Source organism: Cebus imitator, unplaced genomic scaffold (assembly GCF_001604975.1).
Source record: "Cebus imitator isolate Cc_AM_T3 unplaced genomic scaffold, Cebus_imitator-1.0 Scaffold681, whole genome shotgun sequence".
Classification (NCBI taxonomy): domain Eukaryota; kingdom Metazoa; phylum Chordata; class Mammalia; order Primates; family Cebidae; genus Cebus; species Cebus imitator.
Window position 1 is genome coordinate 384,714 of NW_016107996.1, and position 24,840 is coordinate 409,553.

Consider the following 24,840-nt stretch of genomic DNA (forward strand, 5'->3'; position numbering starts at 1 on the left):
CAACCTCCGCCTCCTGGGTTCAGGCAATTCTCCTGCCTCAGCCTCCTGAGTAGCTGGGATTACAGGCACGCGCCACCATGCCCAGCTAACTTTTTTTTATTTTTAGTAGAGACGGGGTTTCACTGTGTTGACCAGGATGGTCTCGATCTCTTGACCTCGTGATCCACCCGCCTCGGCCTCCCAAAGTGCTGGGATTACAGGCTTGAGCCACCGCGCCGGGCCCTATAACAAAGTTTCTATTGGGGAGGGGTTGGGGAAGTGCTGGCTAGTTGGCACTGTCTGGGGACTTTACAATTTGAGACAGGTGTGATTAGGACCATTAGGCTTTGTTGCGGTTAGGACCGTTCTGCTCCGACATTTGCTTTGTTCCTTGAGAACACAGTCATCAAGGTTGTAAAATGGCATCGCTATTGTTCGTCCTCACAGAAGGGACTTGATACGGTTTCTTCCCCGAGTCTGTCCGCTTCCTCTGGTCTCTTTGACATCACAATGGGGAGATGGTAATGGTGGGGACGAGAATACAGAGTTGTTTTTGTTGTAGTTTTGTTAGTTTTTTACTCTCAAACCTCTGCCTTCTGGAATCTCAAAGTCTAGAAGGGCATGTAAACAAGTAACTAGGTAAAACTGACTGGCATGTGAAATGAAGTAAAATAAAATGAGTGCTTGTAAATCGATGAGAATAGTCTCTGGAACATAGAAAATGCTAAGTACACATGTAAAAAATAAATGTATGTATTAGATTGAATTCGTGGCATGGAAGATAGAAGAGGAAAACTAATGGGGCAAAACAAAAAGCAGCAGGAATCTGCCAGTGTGCATGGGAAAAGGATCAAAGGAAAGAAATTTCTGGGAGAGGGAATCAAATGTACAAAAGCAATACTGAGTTGAGATTGGTACATCCAAAGAATTGGGCTAATTAGCATGACTGGAGAGTGGAATATGTGGTAGAGGCACCAGCTCTTACTTTTTTTGGATCCCTAACCAAGGAATTTGAGCAATCTGATCAAATTTGCCTCTAGAAATTCTATCTTGGCAGCCATGTGGGGATGGACTGTAAGGAAATGAGACTACAGGCAGGGAGAGCAGCTAGGAGACTACTACAAGAATCCAGGGTACAGATAGTTAGAGACCAAATCAAGGCAGTAGCAATAGAAACAGAGAAGACAGATAACACATTAAGTATTAAGAGGTTGAATTGATTTTTTACAACTCATTCATTCATTATACAGATTCCCATTGAATCCAATTTTTGTGCCAGAGGTTTGCTGGATGTAATAATTATGAAGAGCACAAGGTCCTCACCCTCATGGGGTTGATAATGTAAAGAGGAATACAGTCATAAGGAGATCCAGCTTATACAATTCAAGAGACCCTATTTGAGAAAAGGATTTCAAAATTGCAAGTACAACCATAGGTATGAAAATGGAGATTTAGGTCAGGTGTGGTAGCTCACGCCTGTAATCGCAACACTTTGAGAGGCCAGGGTGGGAGCATCTCTTGAGTCCAGGAGTTCAAGACCAGCCTGGATGACATAGTGAGACTTTGTCTCTACAAAAAATAAAATATATTAGCCAGGCACAGTGACCCATGCTATTAGTCTCAGCTACTGGGGAGGCTGAGGAGGGAGAATCAGTGGCTGCAGTAGCCATGATTGTGCGACTGCACTCCAGCCTGAGTGACAGAGTGAGACCCTCTCTCCAAAAAAAAAAAATGAAAATTGAGATTTAGAATGGAAAATGGGCTGGGCATGGTGGCTCATGCCTGTAATCCTGGCACATTGCATGAGGAAGGCAGATTGCATGAGCTCAGGAGCTCAAGACCAGCCTGGGCAACATGGCGAAACCCCATCTCTACCAAAAATAACAAAAATTAGCCAGGCATGGTGGCCCATGCCTGTGGTCCTAGGTACTTGAAAGGCTGAGGTGGGAGGATTACAGAGCCTGGGAAGCAGAGGTTGCAATGAGCTGAGATTGTGGTACTGCACTCCAGCCTGGGTGACAGTGTGAGACCCCAAAGAATGAAAAATTACATATTACAATTTTTTTTTTTTTTTTTTTTGAGACGGAGTTTCACTCATGTTACCCAGGCTGGAGTGCAATGGCGCGATCTCGGCTCACCGCAACCTCCGCCTCCTGGGTTCAGGCAATTCTCCTGCCTCAGCCTCCTGAGTCGCTGGGATTACAGGCACGCGCCACCATGCCCAGCTAACTTTTTGTATTTTTAGTAGAGACGGGGTTTCACCATGTTGACCAGGATGGTCTCGATCTCTTGACCTCGTGATCCACCCGCCTCGGCCTCCCAAAGTGCTGGGATTACAGGCTTGAGCCACCGCGCCCGGCCCCCATATTACAATTTTTTTTAAATACAGGGTCTTGTTCTGTCACCCAAGCAGGGGTGCAGTGGTGTGATCATAGATGACTGCAACCTCAAACTCCTGGACTCAGGCAATCCTCCTGTTTCTGTCTCCCAAAGTGCTGGGATTACAGGTGTGAGCCGTTGCCACCACACCTGGCCATACTACATATTTTAAAGTCTTCTAAACATCACAAACAAAAATCAGAAAAATAACAAAATATTTTCGTTATTTAACTGCCTGATACCTCTACAGTAACTTGGTCCCCTTATTTGTTGGCTTTATGTTCTTGGACTGCTTCTTTGTATGTTAATTTCATAATTGAAATTTTTCTAGAACGAGTAAAAAGTTAATGTAGGCTTTCCTCTACCATGGTTGATCAAAAGCTTTTAAAAATTATTGACATATGAGTAAACTTCTATCAAGTTTCTTTCAATTATGAGCTATATGATTTCAGGACATTAAAATTTTTGTGTGGGGACTAATCTGAGAATCTCTGTGGTGATGACACATTAACTAGTTGGTTTTAGATGTCCTCATTGTCAATGGCATATTATGTTGTCTTTGTCAATATCAGTATTTTTTGTAAAATGTACAAGAAATTTAAATCTCTTTTCAATGTGTTCAGTCATTCACTTTTCTTCACTAATTAGATAATTGACCAAGAGCTTATTTTTTACTACATTCAAAGTTTAGTTCTTTTTCTTAAGGAATTGCTGATTTCATATAATTTGACATTGTTTCTTTGGCTGTAATTTGCTTCCTGATGTCAGAATAATTTCCATTGATTTTATTAGCTTTATTGCTTTTGTTTCTCACATTCCATTAATTTTTTTTTTTTTTTCTCCAGTGGGAACGGTAGGAGTCTTGTTCTCTTTCCCAGGAGATGGAGTATGGTGACTCGATCTTGGCTTACTCCATCCTCTGCCTCCTGGGTTCAAGCAGTTCTCATGCCTCGAGTAGCTTAGATTAGAGTTGTGTGCTACCATGCCCAGCTAATTTTGTATTTTTACTAGAGACGGGGTTTTGCCATGTTGGCCAGGCTGCTCTTGAACTCCTGACCTCAGGTGATCTGCCCACCTTGGCCTCCCAATGTGCTGGGATTATAGGCATGAGCCAACACACCCAGCCTCCATTTTTTAAATTTAAATTTGCTCTCAGTTCTTTAATAATTTTATTTTGTAATTTAGATTTATTGCTTAAATCATACCAAAATATCTTTTCAAATTGCAGTTAAAGTGACTTATTTCTAAGATAGTGTCCCCTTACCGGATGGTAAAATTCCCTGTTGCTATTTCAGTGCCACTCAGTAAGAGAAAAATAAGAGATGGGGAATCAGAAATGAAAATAAACAAATAAACAAAAACAGTGGTTTAAACACCTGTTGCTAAAATATCCATTTTTTTCCCCTTCAAATTTTACAAGCATATGAACCATGTAAAACACATGGCTAGGTATCATACCAGGCCAGGGTATCTGAAGAAACATGCAAGTGTAGAATCACTTATGCTTTACAGACCTAACAGTAAACCCACTTCTGAATAAGTAAGTGCTGCAGTTGAAATATATTGGAATCTGATGACCATTACAGTAATTACAATACCCATCTTTAATTTATCACAGCCTAATTTGAAATAATATTGTGTCACTTGACATTCTAGTCTTAATTTCATATTTAATACTTTACATTTCAAATATAGACATAAACTTACAACACTATTATTTCTTTGCTCTTGCCCATTGATATGATTTGGCTGTGTCCCCAACCAAATCTCATCTTTAATTGTAGTTCCCATAATCCCCACATGTGGTGGGAGGGTCCCAAGTGGGAGGTAATTGAATCATCGGGGCAGTTTTCCCCATACTATTCTCATGATACTAAGGTCTCACAAAATCTGAGGTTTTATAAGGGGCTTCCCCCTTCACTCTGTTCTCTTCTTCTGTCTCCTGCCGCCACGTGAAGGACATGTTGCTTCCCCTTCCGCCATCATTGTAAGTTTCCTGAGACCTCCCCCACCATGCAGAATTGAGTCAATTAAACCTCTTTTTTTTTTTATAAATTACCCACTTTTGGGTATTTCTTTATAGCAGCATGAGAAAAAACTAAGTAAATTGGCACTGGAAATAGTGGGGTGCTGCTGTGAAGATATGGAAGTGACTTTGGAACTGGATAACAGGTAGAGGTTGGAACAGTTTGGCTGGCTCAGAAGAAGACAGGAAAATGTGGGAAAGTTTGGAACTTCCTAGAGACTTGTTTAATGGCTTTGACCAATTGCTGATAGTGATATGGAGGATGAAGGCCAGGGTGAGAAGGTCTCAGATGGAGATGAGGAACTCTTTAGGAACTAGAGTAAAGGTCACTCTTCCTATGCAAAGAGGCTGGTGGCATTTTGCCCTGCCCTTGATATCTGTGGAACTTTGAACTTGAGGGAGATGATGTAGGGTATCTGGTGGAAGAAATTTCTAAGCAGCAGTGTTCCAGAGGAAGCAGAGCGTAAAAGTTTGGAAAATGTGCAGCCTGATATATGATAAAAAAAGAAACCCCCATTTTCTAGGGAGAAATTCAAGCTGGCTGCAGAAATTTGCATAAGTAATGAGGATCCAAATGCTAATCACCAAGACAATGGGGGAAATGCCTCCAGGGCATGTCAGAGACCTTCACAGCAGCCTGTCTCAGGCCTAGGAGAGGAAGGTGATTTCCTGGGCTGGGTTCAGTCTTCCCCTGCTGTATGCAGCCTCAAGACTTGCTGCCCTGCATCCCAGCCACTCTAGCCATGGCTAAAATGGGTCAAGGTACAGCTCAGTCCATTGCTTCAGAAAGTGGAAGCCCCAGACCTTGGCAGCTTCCATGTAGTGTTGGGCCTTCAAGTGCACAGAAGACAAGAATTGAGGTTTGGGAACCTCCACCTAGATTTCAGAGGGTGTATGGAAATGCCTGGATGTTCAGACAGAAGTCTGTTGCAGGGGTAGAGCCCTCATGGAGAACCTCTGCTAGGAGAGTGCAGAAGGGAAATGTGAGGTTGGAGTCCCCACCCAGAGTCCCCACTGGGACACTGCCTAGTGGAGCTGTGAGAAGAGGGCCACCAACCTCCAGCCCCAGAATGGTAGGATCCACTGACAGCTTGCACCCTGCACTTGGAAAAACTGCAGACACTCAATGCCAGCCCATGAAAGCAGCTGGGAGGGGGCTGTACCCTGCAAAGCCGCAAGGGTGGAACTGCCCAAGGCCATGGGAGCCCAGGTCTTGCATCAGCATGACCTGAATGTGAGACATGGAGTCAAAGGAGATCATTTTGGAACTTTAAGTTTTAATGACTGCCCTATTGGATTTCGGACTCTCATGGGGCCCTTAGCCCTTATGTTTTGGCCAATTTCTCCCATTTGGAATGGGTTTGTGTACTCAATGCTTGTACCCCCATAGTATCTAGGACATAACGAACTTGCTTTTGACTTTGCAGGCTCATAGGCAGAAGGGACTTGCATTTTCTCAGATGAGACTTTGGACTTGGACTTTTGGGTTAATGCTGCGTTGACTTGAGACTTATTGGAACTGTTGGAAAGGCATGATTTTGTTGTGAAATGTGAGGACATGAGATTTGGCAGGAGCCTGGGGAAGAATGATATCATTTGGCTGTGTCCCTACCCACATCTCAAACTGTAGTTCCCACAATCCCTACATATGGTGGGAGCCACCCTATGGGAGGTAATTGAATTATGGGGGCAGTTTTCCCCAGGCTATTTTCATGATAGTAAGGTCTCATGAAATCTGATAGTTTTATAAGAGGCTTCCCCCTTCGCTTGGTTCTTATTCTTCTCTCTGCCGTTGCCATGTGAAGAAGGATATGTTACTTCTCCTTCTGCCATGATTGCAAGTTTCCTGAGGTCTCCCCAGCCATGCAGAACTGTGAGTCAATTAAACCCCCTTTCTTTATAAATTATCCAGCCTTGGGTATTTCTTCATAGCAGCATGATAACGAACTAATATACACATCTTTTGTTGTGCTATTCTTATATATTTTACTTACCTGCACATTATAACTGCCAGCTTAAAATATTTTTGCTTTAAATGATCACTTGTTTTTTAAGAAAATTAACTAAAAAGCAAGGCTTTTATATTTACATACATATTCACCATTCTGATGCTCTTCATGTCTTCCTGTAGATTTGAGTTTCCAGCTGTCACTTCCCTTCAGCCTGAAGTTTTTCATTTTTCTTTAGGGTTTAGTTTTGGTTTTGGTTAGGTTGGTTGGTTTGCAGTGCAGATGCAAGTCTGATGGAGAAGTACTTTCAGCTTTAATTTAATAGAAAACATCTTTATTTCACTCTTATTTTTGAAGAACAATTCCACTGGATTTAAAATTCTGGGTTAGGAGTGACATCAGAAAGTTGGCAGAATAGAAAGTATTAGCCCTGTTCCCCTAGAGAAACACTGATTAACAATTGTATATGGATCAACATATCTTTATGGGAATTCCAGAATCAATTTTAAAAGTTGGGCCGGGCGCGGTGGCTCACGCCTGTAATCCCAGCACTTTGGGAGGCCGAGGTGGGTGGATCACGAGGTCAAGAGATCGAGACCATCCTGATCAACATGGTGAAACCCCGTCTCTACTAAAAATACAAAAAATTAGCTGGGCATGGTGGCGCATGCCTGTAATCCCAGCTACACAGGAGGCTGAAGCAGGAGAATTGCCTGAACCCAGGAGGCGGGGGTTGCGGTGAGCCGAGATCGCGCCATTGCACTCCAGCCTGGGTAACAAGAGCAAAACTCCATCGCAAAAAAAAATAAAAATAAAAAAAAAATAAAAATAAATAAATAAATAAAAGTTGCAGTACCCTAGGTTACCTTAAAGCCAAAACAGCTACATTGAAATGTGTAAGAAGTACAGTTTCACTTTACACAATGTCTTAGTCCATTCAGGCTGCTATAACAAAATACCTTAAACTGAGTAATTTATAAACATCAGAAACTCATTGCTCACAGTTCTGAAGGCTGAGAAGTCCAAGGTCAAGACAGTACAGATTTGGCATAGAGTGAAAGCTTCTCTCTGCTTTATAGATATGGTGCCTTCTATGTGTCCTGTTATGGTAGATGGGGCAAATAGGCTCTCTCCAGCTTTTTCTTATAAGGGCACCAACCCCAGTCATAAGGGCAGAACTCTCATTACCTAATCACTCCCAAGTCCTCATCTTTTAGTGCCATCACCTTGGGGACTAAGTTTAAACATAAGAATTGTGGGGGAACACAAACTTCAAACCATAGGACTCATGTCAGCCCTTCCCCAAAGTGGGCACAGCTCAGAGCTAGGAGAGAATGCCCTGGCTTGTGACTACTTCCTTGGGAGAAAGAAAAGATTGGAGCATGCATCCTGTGTTTTGGCTCTTTGGAGGGTGGCCCAAGGGACTGGCTTGTATCTTACCTCATTTGGAGAGCTGACGGAACACTAAAAACAAAGAAGAGTTGGAGTAGCTTATGAGCTGCATTAACAAGCTTGAATGATTCTAAATTTTCTTTTAAAAGTGTGAAAGTTTGCTTACTGGAATTGATTTTTTGTTCAACATCTAAAGTAGAAACCCAATTTTATTTTATTTTCCCATTTAGCTATCCAAATATCACAGTACTATTTATCAAGTAGCTCCTTTATTCTTCACTGATTTGTAGTGCAGTTTCTGTCATATCAAGCAGCCAACATACATGTTTGTTGCTCAGTCCTCAATTCTGTTTTGTTGGTCTGTCTACAGTTGTGCCAATACTATTTTGTCTTAGCTCTTATAAATTTATAATAAATTATATAGGGCAAGTTTCTGCAGCTCCTTCATTTGTTTAAAAAATGTCTTAGATTCATCACTCTTTCACTATTCCATATAAATTTAAAATCAACTAGTCAAGTTCCACTGAGCACAGTTTGAATATTGATTTGCTTTGTGCTGAATTTATGTAATAATTTAGGAAGGAATGATATCTTTATGATACTGAGTTCGCATATATATGGACATGGCATATATTTCAACTGCTTATCCTTAATGAATAAAGTTTCTAATGTTTCCATTCAGGTATGTTTTGCATTTCTTTTCTTCTGTAATAAGTGTCTTTTAAAAATTGTACTTTTATAATTTTGATGGAAAATGTTGTGAATATGAATTTTGAAAAAGTTCAGCAACCTTGGTAAACTCTCTTTTTTTTTTTTTTTGAGACGGAGTTTCGCTCTTGTTACCTAGGCTGGAGTGCAATGGCGCGATCTCGGCTCACCGCAACCTCCGTCTCCCGGGTTCAGGCAATTCTCCTGCCTCAGCCTCCTGAGTAGCTGGGATTACAGGCATGCGCCACCATGCCCAGCTAATTTTTTGTATTTTTAGTAGAGACGGGGTTTCACCATGTTGACCAGGATGGTCTCGATCTCTTGACCTCGTGATCCCTCCGCCTCGGCCTCCCAAAGTGCTGGGATTACAGGCTTGAGCCACCGCGCTCGGCCAACTCTTTTATTAATTAATATAATTTGAGTGTTAGATTATCTTGGATTTTCTATGTAAACCTCGCAGCATGCTCCTTAAAAGTATTTAGAATTAATATTTTAATTAGATAATGCAATCAACTCTAAAAAGCACATTTAAAACTTCCACCATAACACTTGCCTTCTCACTCTTGTCCTTCTCAGTTTCTTACTGTTCACCTCACACAGGTGACCACCATTATTAATTTTCCAATTTATGTTTCCAGGGCTTCTTTGTGCCACACACACAAACATAATTTAGTTTCTTTTTACCCTCTTCTATTCGCAAATATAGCAAACTATGGAAAGAGTTCTGCACTTTGCCTTTCTCCCTTTGGTATAGCTGGCAAAATAAACATTTTAAAGTCTCTTTAATAGCAAAAGGGGAGGGGACACGAGGTGCGGAGCTCGCAAACGACAGAGTCGGCCAGGGCCGTGGCTAGAGCGGCCCGGAAGTGGCTTCTGCGCCCCGCCCCGCGGGGGTTTGCTAGTTTCGGGCAGTTTGTGAGTATGGGGTGAGTAGGGGGCGCCGATTGGGCGTCCGCTTTCCATTGCGGGGTTAAGTCTCATTCTGGGGCTCTCCTCCTGTGGGTCCTGCCATTCTTTTGTCCCGGGTAGAGGTGCGTTTGCAGGTGTGTGTGAGTTTGAGGAGGGAGGCCCTTCCCCCCGGTTCCCGCAGCCTCGGCCCCCGAGGACGGAGACGCTGCGAGAAGCCGTGGGGGGAAGGGCGCCCTGCGGCGGGACTAAGTGGTGCGCCGCGCCCCGCGTAGAGCCCACCATGGGTGTCCCTTGTTTAGAGCCGTTCCTGGGTGCCTCAGTCTGTTCCTCAGGGTATTTTGGAGACGGGATGCATGGGTCACATAGACAAGCCTTGAAAATGGGAGCCGTTACGTTTTTGCACTGCCTGGTGACAAGGTCAGTTTCAGGGTCTTTAAATTATTCTGTGGTACTGGCCAAGAGCCAGAACGTTGGAGTCAGATTACCTGGTTCGAATCCTGCCTCTGCCACTTATTGGCTGTGTGACTTTTTACGAGTCCCTAACCTCTCTCTGCCTCATTTTACTATTTTGTAAAATGGGGATAATATTACCTAACTCACTGGGTTGTTGTGAGGGTTGAGTGCATTAATATGTGTAAGGTGCCGAATAAGCATGATTTAAGGTATTTGCTTTTATTATTACTACTACTATTATTTATACCTATCATGACGCATTATCTTAGGGACTAAGTTTTGTTACCGTTGCTTTGAATTTTAGTGTCATTCATCAATTCACTTTGTATTGGATGATTTCTATATTTTAGGAGGGAAAAATAAGATCCTCTGAAAAAGAGCCTATTGCAAAGCAAAGACCAAAACTGGTTTGTGTTCTACATGGTGATACTCAAACTCTCAAAGGCTTTAAGACTCAGGGGTACGGTTTTCTTGGCTGGAGATTAGGAGGAACAATAGAAGTTTTTAACAGTGAAAAAGGACTAGGAACCCTGGTTTTAGCAGAAGTCTGTTGTCCTGCTTAGTGCTGGAGATCGACCAGTTTCTGAGCTTCCAGGAGCGTCCTAGCCTGAAACTGGCTTCATACTAACAGCCTTCATTTCAACCCAACTTTTACAGGGTGAACTCTCTTTTCTAGACTTGTAACTCTTTTCTGATAGAGAAACTTTGCTTTTTCGATCTTTAGTATATTTACTGATTTGATAAATAATTTATGTTTGCAACGGATTTCCTACTCTTGTGCCTCCCAACTGTGATCAGTTTGGCTCAGATCCAAATAGGGGCCAGGTAGTGAAATCTAAATGAAGTCTGTGGAATAAATGATAAAATGTATCAGTGTTGTTTACCTGCCATAGACTTTCTCGTCTCCCCGCCCCGTGGACACCCTCCCCATTCCACTTGGGCTCCAGATTCACTCTGGGTTGGGCTATGGCTCTCTCTCACCTTCCTTGACCCTACCTTAATGCTTACTGACTGTATTTTCAGGAAGGAAAGAAGGTAGGACTTTAATTTTCTAAAATTTGGGGGAGAAATTTAAACACATTTAACTGTAGAGAGAATATTACAGTGAATACCAATAAACCCATGACTCAGCTTCAGCCATCATCTTTTGGTCATTTTCTTTCATCTTCTTTTCCCTCCTTTTCTTCCCTTTTCCTCCACCCTCCCATCTCCCTCCTTCCATTTTACTTCCTCCCTCTTTCCTTCTCTCCTTTCTTTCCCTGTTCCTCCCTTTTTTGTCTTCCTTTCCCTCCCTCCCTCTCGCCCTCTTTCTTTCTTTTTTTTTTCTTCATTCCATCTCTCCTTCTCTCTCATTTTATAACAAATTGCAGATGGGAACATTTTAGTTCACTCACAGGTGCAAGTACTTCAGTGTTAATTTCTTATATCCCAGGACTTTTCTCTTAATACAACCCTATTATCATTATCACATGCAATGAAAGTGACAGTAATTCCTTGATATCATTATATTGTTTTTCAAATAATTGTCTCAAACATTTTTACAGTTTTTAACAGTCTTTTTACAGTGTTTTTTTCAGTAGGGTCCAAATATGGTTCACCATTTGCCTGTGTTTGATAAGTCTGTTCAGTCTCCTAATCTGTGACAGTTCCCATTCCCTCCCACTCCTTTTGGTAAAAATGCCATTTATTTGTTGAAGAACATGAACCTTCTGTTTTATAAAATGCGTCACATTCTGGATTTGGTTGATTGCTTCTTTTTAGTATGTTTCACTTATTAGTTCTCAAACTCAGCTACACATTAGAATCACCCAGAAAGTTTTAAAACTTACCAATGCTGAGTCCCACCCCCAGAGAGAGTGATTTAATTGATTTTTTTTCATTGCAACTTCCACCTCCCACACTCAAGCAATTATTATGCCACAGCCTCCCAAGTAACTGGGTGTGCACCACCATGCCCAGCTAATTTTTGTATTTTCAGTAGAGACAGGGTTTCACCATATTGGCAGGCTGGTCTCAAACTCCTCACCCCAGGTGACCCACCCACCTCGGCCTCCCAAAGTGCAGGGATTACAGGGTGAGCCACTGCCCTGGCCTGATTGATCTTGATTATATGCAAGGCATTAGGATGTTTTTAAAGCTCCCCAGTGATTCTAATATATAACAAAGTTTGAAAGCCTTTAATGTAATTTTCTTCTGTATTTCGCCTGTACATTGGTTTTTGGATCTAAAGACTGGATTAGATTTAGGCTCACTTATTTTGGTATTATTAGCTCGTGTAGCAGTACCCCAGATCTCTTGTGGCAGCTTATTAGGAGAAGTATTTTCTGGTACTTTTCATTTGTAACAGTCAGTGGGTTCTCTCGGTTTCCTAATTTCCTTCTATTCCCTGGTCCTTGGAACTGTAGAGAGTTGGACTGAGGAATAGAGACTCAGGAAGATACATACTTGCAATTTGTTTTTCCCTTTGTAACCTCTACTCTCTGTACCAGCCTTACAGTTTCTATCTATCCATCCATCCATCCATCCATCCATCATCCATCTATCCATCTGGAGACGGAATCTCGCTCTGTCGCCAGGCTGGAGTGTGGTGACGCGATCTTGGCTCCCTGCAACCTCCGCCCCCTGAGTTAAAGCAATTCTCCTGCTTCAGCCTCCCGAGTAGCTAGGACTACAGGCATGCACCACTATGGTCAGCTAATTTTTGTTATTTTAGTAAAGACGGGGTTTCATAATTTTGGGCAGGATGGTCTCGATCTTATGACCTCTTGGTCCACCTGCCTTGGCCTCGAAAAGTGCTTTTATTACAGGCGTGAGCACTGTGCCCGGCCCAGCCTTACATTTTGTAGCCTCTCCATTCCACTGAGTAAGGAGGAATGTACTGACACCTGAGTCCAGTCAAATAATTTTGCAGTCACTCACTTCTAGTTTAAAATCTAGTCCAGATGGTTCATAGGAATCTCAGGTTTCCCTTCCCTCTTAGGGCAGGCCCAGGTCTCATGGCTTCTGGGATAGGCTCTCTTCCAGAATATCTTACTTTTCCCTCCTAAAATGTGAAAATAATCCATTACACAGTGATGACTCTGAGGGAGCCTGGTGGCTGGTCCTGTTGTTTGTAGGGAATACCATACTGAGGAAGGAGTGGATTAGGAAGCAAGAAAATCAGTTTGGTTTGGGGCATATTGAATTGGATTTGTTTGCACAGTTTCCATATAGGACTGTATGGGAGGCAGCTCAGGATAGGGGTCAGGAGTCTACAGCCTAGAAATAGAACTTAAACCTTGCAATTGATTAACGAGAGTTCTGGAGAAGATTGTGGAGAGAGAAAAGGTCAAGAACAGAACCACCAGGCCTACTCTTATTTAAAAGAAGAAAGACCAGTTAATGATACTGTTAGCCCACATCTATATGTACTTACCACTGTCGTACCATTTGTCAGGTTCCAGCCCATGCTGAGGTCCAAGGAGAGCTGGTGGATGGGTGGCAGATAACAGAAAGAACACACAGGGAGCTGTAGGCAGGTGAAATGTGATTTTCTTCAGCAGCAGCAGCTGCAGCTCCCTCACATTGTCTGCATCTGTCTCAGCTGCCTCCTCTGAGGCTGCAGCCCTTCTCGGCAACCGGCTATGGGCCTCCTGCCGCTCCCACACTCAACAGCTGTATTCCCTGGCAAGCTTGTTAGTTCCTGGCTCACCCTCGTCTGTCTGCAAAGCAGCCAGTTCTCCCTTCCATGGTCAGCAATTTCTCTCTCTCTGGACGCAAGCCCTATGTACAGCGTCAGCAGGGCAGTTATATCTTTTACAGACAATAGTGGCTCCGAGCCAAGTATGAGCTTACACAAACAGGTTACATAACAAGTGGAGTGGTGCGCCTTCGTTCCAAACTTGCTGAGTCATGCTGGGCTGGATATCTGCCTCGCCCTGTTCTTGACCAAAGCATATCCATTTACCTTACACTCCACCCCCAGGCCAAGGGAGACATAAGTTTTTGGCACACAGGCCTGACATATAAGCTTTGGGCACCCAGGGCTGATACATACACAGTCTTGACACATAAGCTCTGGGCACTCAGGCCACAGTAGTAATACAAGAAGCAATCATTTCAGGTTATGGCAGGCAACCACCCCATGATGATGTTACCCCAATGTTGCTTTATATATTAAGCCAGTTTTTTGTTTCCCTACCTTTAGTGGTGTTGGGGCAGGCAAAAACAGGTTTCTGTTTGTCCCCATACCTGGTCGGAGGAAATCATCCTTTCTCCCATAGGTCTGGCCACGTGGCCTGGCCTTACGTGGGTCAGTGACTAGCCACTTGTGTAACTTCTAGGTAGTTAGCCACAGGTTAAGCCTGATAAACTGCCCAGCTATTGGTGCAGATTACCGTAAATATCACCTTCTTAGTGATCACCATTCACACTGCCCTGAGCAGCTCATTAGCTACTTTGTCCACACCTGTTATCAAACCATAAGCTGTCAGTACTAGGCTGGACTGCAACACCCCAGCTAGACCTATCTGTGTACCACACCCCAGTGGGAATGCGGGGATGCCCTTCCTTAAACAGTGAAGGCTCAGGGTCTAGGGGTGCCTCAGGTCCCATGGCCTTATCTTTTATCAGGACTGTAGGTCCTTCTTGTAATTGTGCTGCTAAGGGACTTGACTTAGCATACTTCGCTGTTCCACGTGGGCACCCCACTTTGCAAAACTGGATGTCTGTGCCATCCCAGTGTGTGGGTTGTTAACCATGAGTGTACGCACCCTGCTGTTGGGTAAGTCATGCACACAACAACTGTAGCCCATCCTGCCATGCTGTCCTGAGCCTAAAAGGCAGCCTATGCAGTTACCAGCTGCTTCTCTGTCAAGGAATACCAGCATTCAGCTCCCTTCCAAAGTTGGGACCAAAAGTCTACTGGCATTCTAAAGTGCTCTGTGCACTGCCAGAAGCCCCAGTCAAAACTCTCTATGGTAACATGCACATCAAGTTTAAATGGGTGTTCCTGATCAGCTACCTGAGGGCTTGTCCCTGCTGAAAAGCCTGTTTAGCTGCCAGGAAGGTGGTTTCAGCTGCATCATCCCAATCCCAGGCAAGAGGGGCATTCCTGCTTCTAAATCTGCAAGAGAATCAGAGGTTAACATAACGTCATTAATAAGACCATGACATATAATGGGGCTATGCATATAGCCCTGCAGTAACACTAAGAATATCCATTGTCGTCCTCCCATGACGACAGACTGGCTCTCTGGAGTGATCACAATTAAGGGGAATGCATTGGTCAAGCACACCATACAGTGGCACCATGCCAGTTCTGTTGTCAAGTGGTCTATCAAATCTATGATAGCACAGCTGCCAAGCTGTGCAAAGCATCCATCTCCAGAATGTCCTCAGGCATGGGAGAGGCATACATGGTGCACAGGTGGGAGCCAAGCAGCTGATGCCAAGGTGCAAAGAACCAGGTTTCACTTTCACTGATCGGCTTTCACAACCATCAGTAAATGCAGTTCTGCCTGGAGCTCTGCTCGGTTTTAGGGACCGGTGGATTGCCGAGTCCACATACAGCCTTTGGTTATCCGATGTCCTCTGCAAGCTGGGCACCTTGGCCAGTTCCCAATCAAACAGGAAAGGCTTTACATTTCTGCCTGATTGCAGCAAGTAATCTTTGAGCTGGAACGCTCTGGTCATGCAGCAATGCCCTTTTCCCGAATGACTTGCACTAAGCCTGTATACAATTGACATCTACTGACAGTTTTTGGTAATTCATCGGCATCAGTCCACACTGTAATTAAAGAAACCTGCTCATCCATCTCAGAGGTTGAGCAGGAAATAGGTCAGCTCCTTTGTCCCAGAGAGAGAGAATTCAGGCAGGGAGGGCCTCCCCCAGGTGCTGCTGATGTTGCTTGCCTAACTCCCGCAACTCAGTGGGGGTACAAGCACTACATGACGGTGCTTCCCCACGGTTGGGAGTCCCTGGGCCCACCCTTGGGACCCAGTGGCTGTTCGTGCTCTGTTGTCTGGCAGACCACTGGGTGAGCTTATAATGGAGGTTCTTCCTCCTCCCTGTGCTGTGTCCAGCAGGGACTGGTCAGGCACTTGTCACAAATGCCCATCTGACTCTGCTGGCATAGGTATTCTCCTTCTCCATGCTGTGCACTTCTAGGTGCTTCAGCATCTTCTCCACACTCATGGAGGACCTACCCACTATGGCCCATGTTTCCACCAGAGCCCATCCTCACAGCACGGCTGCCATTGGGTTCCACAGCTCATGCTGAGGCTGCATAGCTGGTCCGGGAGCCTGGGGGCTGAAGAGCCGCTCACCTCATCCTGCCCACTATACGAAATGTCAGGGTCAAGCCCCAGCTGAGGTCCGAGGGGAGTGGGTGGATTTGGGGCAGGGAGCTGGAAGAACACTCAAGAGACAGCAGGTAGATGGGACATGGCTTCATTCAGCAGCTCTTCCATAGTGTCGGTGCCGCATTTGTACAGCTCACAGACAACAGTGGCTCAGAGCCAGGGGATGAGACTCCCGTGTTATGGCTACATAGCTGTGACTATAGAATGCATGAAATTGTGTGCCTGCACTCCAGTCCTGCTGAGTCATGCAGGCTATTGACCTTGGCCTAGGCCTGCCTGGCTGCAACACAGCCATGTTCCTTACAACCACACACCAGGCACTGTGCTAAGAACTTTATACAGTCACTTACTTAATGCTTACAATGGCTCTATTTGCTGTCACTATCCCTATTACAGATTAAAAAAGGGAGGCACTGAGCTAGTAGGTAGTAAAGCCAGGATTATAATGACCTCAGGAGACCTGGCTTCAGAACAGTAACCAGATTATGATGGGAGCTGAGAAGAACGAGGAAGGAGGAATCAAGGACGAGTGAGTTTCTGGAAGTAGGCAGTATCTTCAGCCCAGCTGCCTGAGAAGAGGCCATGGAAAATGGAAATCGAGGGAAGCACCTTTGGTTACTTCTGCGGGCAGAATCTTAGTGATGTTGGCCGTTTGCAGGCTACAATGTGTGGAAGGCTTAGTGGGAGGTGAGGACTAGAATCAGGGACTGAGGGCTTTCTTTCAAGAAGTCTGGTCTTGAAGGGGAAGAAAGAGAGTGGCAGATTGAGGAGGTGGCAAAGACCAGGGGCAGCCTGTGCTCTCTCTAGGGCAAGGGCTGGGTGATGTTTTCTGCTTTCTTGATGTTTCAGAGAGAAACTAAAGGGCCTCCAGCCCAGAGATCATAAGAGTCTGGAGAAACTCGATTTTTAGCTGAATTTTAATATGAGTATTATGCCAGTTTTTTGGACAAGTCTTACATCAGATATAACTGATGGTCTCACTAGCAGGCGGCCAAGGTTTGTTAATTCAGTCCTATTTCTTTTGGTCTAGGGCCTTCTATCTTTTCTTTCTTCTTCCCCTTACTGCAGTACCTTGACCACAGATAAGACCTGATACAGCTATGCTTCACTATCCGTGGGGGATTGATTCCAGGATCCCCACTGATACAAAAATTTGTGGATGCTCAAGTCTTACGTAAAATGGTATATAGTATTTGCCTGCAACATACACACATCCTCCTGCATATTTTTTTTAAGAGATGGGGTCTCCACACTATTGCCCAGGCTGGAGTACAGTAGCACAATCATAGCTTACTGCACCCTTGCACTCCTGGGCTCAGGTGGTACTCCTGCCTCTGCCTCCTGAGTAGCTGGGACTGCAGTAGTGTGCCCCAGGCTCAGCTTCTCTTGTACAGTTTAAATCATCTCTAGATTACTCGTAAACCAAATATAATAGAAATGCTTTGTAAATACTTATTATTTTGTATTTTCGTGTGTTTTTTTTTAATTGTTGTTTTTGTTATATTCCCCCCCCCAGATATTTTCCAGCTGGTTGAATGTATGGATGTAGAACCTGCAGATATGGTATCAACTGTGTTAGTTTTCTGTTGCTGTATAACATTTGCCTCAAATTTATCAGCTTAAAACAAAATCTGGGCTGGGTGCAGTGCTCACGCCTTTAATCCCAGCACTTTGGGAGGCTGAGGCAGATCTTTTGAGGTCAGGTGTTCAAGATCAGCCTGGCCAACATGGCAAAACCCCATCTTTACTAAAAATACAAAAATTGGCTGGGCGTGGTGGTGCATGCCTATAATCTCACCTACTTAGGAGGCTGAGGCAGGAGAATCTCTTGAACATGGGAGGTAGATGTTGCAGTGAGCCAAGATCATGCCTTCACTCCAGCCTGGGCAACAAGGTGAGACTCTATCTCAAAACAAAGAAGCAAAAAGAAAAAAAAAAAACCCAACCAACCAAACAAACAAAAAAACCAGTTTATTTGTTCCAGTTCTATAGGTCAGAAGGCCAGGCAGGCTCAGCTGGGTTCAATATTAGGGTCTTCCCAGGCCAATGCCAACGCGTTGGTAGGGCTGCAGTCTTATCTGGAAGCTCTGAGAGGAATCTGTTTATAAGGTCATTGAGATTGTCAGTAGAATTTAGCTCCTTGGGATCAGTCCAGTCAGTCTGGACTTGCTATCTCATTTTCAAAGTCCTGAGGATTGGGGCAGGAAATTAGGGTCATCTTAGAATTTGGACAACCCAGACCTGATTGTTAATGGGTTAACTCTGGACAATTTTGCTGCGAGGGGCTGCCTAGAGAGTCCAGGAAGTCCCCTGGATCCTCACCACTTTCATTTTCTTTCCTGATTAGTCAGGGTTTGGGGGTGTCCGGGATCACCCCAGGACATCCTTTGGGAACCTTACTGTGGGATTCAGGCATGGGTGGTGTAGAGGATTAAGCTGCGGAAGCATTGAACATGGAGAAACTTCTGCAGCAGTTCCTCAGCGAGGTCTCTGGGCTCCTGAGCAGGAGAGAGGGGACAACTTGCATGTTTACTGGTTAATAATGACTTCCCACCTTCCAGGGATCTGCAGAAATAGCCCTGGAAGCTGGAGTGAGGCCTGAGGACTGCCTTGGCCCAGGATGGCTAGAGAATTTAGTGAAAGAGCAGCCCTGGACGCCCAGTCTACAGAAGACCAGACGGAGCTTCTGGTCATAAAGGTGGAGGAAGAAGAGGCCGGTTTTCCCAGTAGTTTGGATTTGGGTGCTGAACGCTCGCGCCAGCGCTTCCGAGGCTTCCGCTTCCCGGCGGCTGCAGGCCCCCGCGAGGCGCTGAGCCGGCTCCGAGAGCTCTGCCGACAGTGGCTGCAGCCTGAGATGCACAGCAAGGAGCAGATCCTGGAGCTGCTGGTGCTGGAGCAGTTCCTGACCATCCTGCCGGGGAACGTGCAGAGCTGGGTGCGGGAGCAGCATCCAGAGAGCGGGGAGGAGGTGGTGCTGCTGCTGGAGTATTTGGAGAGGCGGCGGGATGAGCCGGCACCGCAGGTAGAAAGAACAGGTTTAGTATCTCAGCGCTGTGGTCCGTTTCCTCCTGACATCTGAAGATCGAGTGAGGGGCATCCCCTTAAGATCCGGGAGTTCTCCATCTCTTTTTGTACCATGAACCTCCTTGGCAGTAAGGTGAAGTCCCTGGACTCCTCAGAATAATTTTTTTAAAATACATAAACCATAAAGAATTACAAAGGATGCAGTCATAACATACAGTTAGCACTGTATTAAATTTGTATTAAAGTCATACGTGTGTTTTTTATTACTGCACTAAATAATGTGACCTAGGGACAGGCCTTATAACTGGCAATCGCAAAGCAGTGATAAGTACCCTTTTGCCTGGTTGTAATGTGATGTGAAAACATGTGCAGGCTCTATTGGTGAGGTAGACCTGGGTACTGCTTATGCTACCTTGATTTGTTGCTTCCATTTGTAACTGAAGAAATGCTAACTCTCTTTTAAAGACCAGTAAAAAATAAGATTAGTTTTTGTCCTATTCAAGTTCATGGACTACGTGGGAAGGAGTTCATGGACCACTGGTTATGATGGACCTCTGGTATAAAGTGGGCCGATTTCTACCTCCATTTCCTTCCCTGTTTTATGAGATGGTTTCTTCTTTGCATCATCATGTGTCCCTGTGCACACACCTCAGAGGACCTGTGTGGCCAGAGCCTTCTAACTAGAGAGCTGGATACCAAGGTTCTTGGCTTGGGTCTATCACACCCGAGCCCTGTAATAGCGGGAAGTCATTGCAAGTCTCTTAGCTTCATTCTTCATAAAGGATGTGGGAAATTCTGAGCTGCACATGAGAAACTAACTTGAAAACTGTAATTGTATAGTATTATAAATATCTGGAAGGAAGCCTGCATTTAATGAGGACATACCATATGTCAGGCCGTATTAGGTGATTTCACATGCTCTGATCTTATTTGGGTCCCCCAAACTCCATAAACTAGAGATTGTCATCCCCTTTTCAGACAATAAAAGGTATTAACATTCTCTGAGAATTTTGCACGGTTTCCAAAGGATTTTCATAAAAGCACAAATGTATATATGAAGGAGCATAGAGTAATGGTAAGAACATGTGCTCTGGCATCATTCTACCTGAGCTCCCATCCTACCATTGCCACTTCTTAGCTACTTAAACTAGCTGTGCCTTAATTTCCTTGTCAGTAAAATGGGTGTTACAATAGTACCTCCATTATAAGATTGTTATTTTCTGCGTTAAATTAGATAACATTTATAATACTCTTGGAAACAGTGCCAGCCACATAGATGGTACTGTGGAAGTGTTTGATGAATAAATGAAAATAAGAATAAATGATTTCTAGGTTCCAGGTGTTGACCAGGGGCAAGAGCTTCCCTGTTGCAAGATGGCACTGTTGCCACCATCCCCAGAGTCACAAAGTAGCCAAGCTCAGCTAATGAAGGCTCTGGGATCCCAACCCTTGCAAGACAGAGGTAAGGATTTTCTTTTCTTTTTTATTTTTTTGAGATGGAGTCTTGCTCTGTCGCCAGGCTGGAGTGCAGTGGCATGATCTCACTGCAATCTCCACCTCCCAGGTTCAAACGATTCTCCTGCCTCAGCCTCCCGAGTAGCTGAGACTACAGGCACGCACCACCATGCCCAGCTAATTTTCATATTTTTAGTAGTGACGGGGTTTCACCCAGTTGGTCAGGATCAAAATTTTCTTCCTGAAGTTATATAAGGAATAATAAGGAAACCTGTAGTCCTTTACTTTTCTCTCTCTTGAATTTTAGCAAGTTGTAAAAGTCAGCCCTTATTTCTGCCTTTCATAGCCCAGCTTTGTCTGACTCCTCTTAACTTTTCAAATCCAAAGTGAAAAGCACCCTAACGGTTACTAAGGGCATACTCACTAAAAATCCAATTTTTCCTCCTATCACTAGCAAAATTCAAAGGATCTTCAAATCAAAAGCTTTTCTGTTTTTGTGTTTTTTTTATTTCACTGATGCTAACAAGGATTCTGCCTTTTTGCATTGTTTTCATATATCTACAGAGCACCACAGATATCTTTAGCCATAAGATTGGAGCTGGTAGGGACTGGGAATTTTGGAAAAGAGCATACTCTGTATAAACTTGTTTGGCAGGAATTTGTTTATTTAGAGAGACAGAGTCTTGCTTTGTTGCCCAGGCTGGAGTGCAGTGGCACAATCATAGCTCATTGCAGCTTCAGACTCCTGGGCTCAATCAAGTGAGACAGGAATCTGTTAATCCACATATTTGACTTAGATTCCACAAGGCAGGGAGGCTGAATGCCAGGGTACATCTCTTCCAGAGCTTCTTTCCTTCTTAGTTCTCCAGGTCCCTGTGTTTGCCCATGGAGGGTACTGCAGAGGAGATGCAGTGGTAGCTTCTAGGGTTACTCCAGAGTCCCAGGTGAGGTGGAGCTCCTGTCCCTCCCCCAATGCCTTTCACTGCTGTTGAGCTTCCTGTGAGGACTCCTCCCTCCCCGTTTCCCTCTATCCCCATGCTAGATCCTCCATGCAGATCTCAGATGGGATTTGCATTTTCTCATCTATCTTGAGGTTGTTTATCATAACTTCATTTAGGTGCCCACGTAAGAGGCTTTTCCTGTTTTATTACTAGCTGTTGGCAGGGGTGGGGCTGGGGTGCTTCCCAGATCTTCCCTACTCCATCATTTTGGTCAGCCCCTTCTTCAGTGGGATTACCTATTGCTTTAGGGGTTGCTGAAAGTGGAAGATGTGGCCCTGACCCTCACCCCTGAATGGACACAGCAGGATTCATCTCAGGTGAATCTCTGTAGAGATGAAAAGCAGGAGAACCTTGGCAGCCTGGTCTCCCTGGGTAAGACTGAAGGACACTAATTCCTCTTAAGGTTTCATGGCATTCTTTGTGTATTAGAACCTGTTGAGCTGTATTATGTTTGAATTCACAATCACCATTTCTGAAAGCCTGTTACTAACCAGCTCCTTACTTTTTTTTTTTTTTTTTTTTTTTTGAGAGATAGGGTCTTACTCAGTCACTCAGGATAGAGTGCAGTGGCACAATCATGGCTCACTGCAGCCTCGACCTTTTCGGCTGAAGTGATCCTCCCACCACAGCCTCCCAAACAGCTGGGAATGCAGTCATGGACCACCACACTTGGTTAATTTTTTAAATTTTTATTTTTTATAGAGATAGAGTTTTGCTATGTTGCCTAGGCTGGTCTCGAACTCCAGGGCTCAAGCAATCCTCCTGCCTTGGCCTCCCAGAATGTGGAGATTACAGGCATGAGCCACTGCACCCAGCCTGCTTACCCCTTCTGACCTTGCTTTCTCCTCTCCCTATCAGTATTCTAGTTAAGTTAAATGGGTTGAAGTCGATACAACCCCAAGTACAGGTCTGGCTCATAGGAGATGCCCAGTAAATGTTGATGTCCTTCTGTTCCTATCCCTAACTGAAGAGGAAATCTGGGGGCTCTCTTCAGGAAATGGGCCTTGGGACCATAGAGTGTGAGAGTTAGAAGGGTCTTTAGACATTGACTATAGACCCTGACCTCAGAGATGAGGGTGCAGAGGCTGAAAAGATTGTCTGACTTGTCTGAGGCCACAGAACTCATTGGTGGCACAGATCTCCCGGCACTGAATCCAATTCTGTTTGGGGACCTTGCCTCTGCCTGGGATATGAGCACAGAAAACTGTCTATATTGTTCATTGATCAGTGCCCAATTTCTGAGTCTCTACTTTCACTGTTTCATTTGTTTTTGTTTTTTGAGATGGAGTCTCACTCTGTCAACCAGGCTGGAGTGCAGTGGCGTGATCTCGGCTCACTACAACCTCTGCCTCCCATGTTCAAGCGATTCTCCTGCCTCAGCCCCCCAAGTAACTGGGATTATAGACACCTGCCACAATGCCTGGCTAATTTTTGTATTTTTAGTAGAGACAGGGTTTCACCATGTTGGTCAGGCTTGTCTTGAACTCCTGACCTTAAGTGATCTGTCAGCTTTAGCCTCCCAATTGCTTTTTCTCAAAGATATTTCAGAAATCCTTCCACTTGCCCCATTTACTGTCACTTTCTGTTCAACCCCTTTAGCATCTAATCCTAGGTGCATGGCCCTGCCTTACCATTCATAGAGCTTAGAATGACCACATATATCCCTAGCATAGTCCTGGATCCTTCCACTCCCTGTTTGTACCCTTCCAGTGGCCCATTCCCATTCTCAGGTCTCCCTCCTCCCCAGCACTCTGTTTTTCCTTTTTGTTCCCATCCTTATTCTAGCACTTAAATCCTCATCCCGGGCATTTGTAGACCTCTGTCATTCTTGCCTCCCTGGCACTCATCACACAACTTTCCTCCCAGGGCAGGGTGTAACCCACAGTTGCCGGCCATTTGTTGTTTCAGGTGGTGAAATACAGACTAAGAGCAGGGACTTGCCTCCAGCCGAGGAGCTTCCAAAAAAGGAGCATGGGAAGATATCGTGCCACCTGAGTGAAGACATTGCCCAGATTCCTACATGTGCAGAAGCTGGTGAACAGGAGGGCAGGTTACAAAGAAAGCAGAAAAATGCCACAGGAGGGAGGCGGCACATGTGCCATGAATGTGGAAAGAGTTTTGCTCAAAGTTCTGGCCTGAGTAAACACAGGAGAATCCATACTGGCGAGAAACCCTACGAATGCGAGGAGTGTGGCAAAGCCTTCATTGGGAGCTCTGCCCTCGTCATTCATCAGAGAGTCCACACTGGTGAGAAGCCATATGAGTGTGAAGAATGTGGCAAGGCTTTCAGTCACAGCTCAGACCTTATCAAACACCAGAGAACCCACACTGGGGAGAAGCCCTACGAGTGTGATGACTGTGGGAAGACCTTTAGCCAGAGCTGCAGCCTCCTTGAACATCACAGAATCCACACTGGGGAGAAGCCATATCAGTGTAACATGTGTGGCAAAGCCTTTAGGCGAAGTTCACATCTCCTGAGACATCAGAGGATTCATACTGGGGATAGAAATGTTCAGGAACCTGAGCAGGGAGATGCCTGGAAAAGTAGGATGGAAAGCCAGTTGGAAAATGTTGAAACTCCCATGTCTTACAAATGTAATGAGTGTGAAAGAAGTTTCACTCAGAATTCAGGCCTCATTGAACATAAAAAAATCCACACTGGTGAGAAACCCTATCAGTGTAACGCATGTGGAAAAGGCTTCACCCGACTCTCATACCTTGTTCAACATCAGAGAAGCCACGCAGGGAGAAACATCCTATCACAGTGACCACGCCGTCCATGCGAGTCGGTGCTCATTTGTGACCGATCTGAAGCCACTCACCCTGGAGTCTTGATTATAGAAATTGTGGACTGGGCTTCATTTACTGCTACACATTATCAGGTGTTAGAAAATATAGACTAGGTTAGATGAATTATCTTCTAAATTCTAGAAGGTGTTTGGAATCAAAACATACTTGATAGGAGACTATGGGAAAGTTGTCTAGAAGAGGTAAGACCTGAAATGGTTTGTTCTCTCCCATTGTAATTAATGGGATGTTTAGACTGGCTGCTTGCCCTAATCCAGTACTTTGTGATGTCTACTGGGTAGATGGTTGTGAGTTGGGGGCTGCTTCTCTGACCATTCTCTTTGACTCTAATGAATCCTCCAGTTTGTCAGATTCACAGTCTTATATTCCCCTCTGTGCCTTTTCCACAGGTGCTAATAAATGTTTGTTGAATGTA

At 44.6% G+C, this 24,840-nt stretch overlaps 2 protein-coding genes across 10 annotated transcripts in view; one reads left to right on the forward strand and one right to left on the reverse strand.

Moving 5' to 3' along the window:
• ZSCAN31 (zinc finger and SCAN domain containing 31) overlaps nucleotides 1-14,107 on the reverse strand; it is a 25,803-nt gene extending 11,696 nt beyond the window's left edge. The window contains exon 1 of the mRNA XM_017518432.2: nucleotides 13,211-14,107. The gene's annotated coding sequence lies outside the window, so the exon portion shown is untranslated. The remainder of the gene's footprint in view (nucleotides 1-13,210) is intronic.
• The window catches only part of ZKSCAN3 (zinc finger with KRAB and SCAN domains 3), a 25,379-nt gene extending 539 nt beyond the window's left edge, over nucleotides 1-24,840 (forward strand). For 2 of the 9 annotated variants that reach the window (XM_037734860.1, XM_037734857.1), the window contains exons 2-6: nucleotides 18,699-19,159; nucleotides 20,494-20,623; nucleotides 21,478-21,560; nucleotides 21,866-21,989; nucleotides 23,526-24,683. In XM_037734860.1, coding sequence (XP_037590788.1) covers nucleotides 18,758-19,159; nucleotides 20,494-20,623; nucleotides 21,478-21,560; nucleotides 21,866-21,989; nucleotides 23,526-24,385 — 1,599 coding nt within the window. In that variant the 5' untranslated portion in view covers nucleotides 18,699-18,757 and the 3' untranslated portion in view covers nucleotides 24,386-24,683. The other 7 variants (XM_017518429.2, XM_037734859.1, XM_017518428.2 and 4 more) reach the window with 7 other exon arrangements.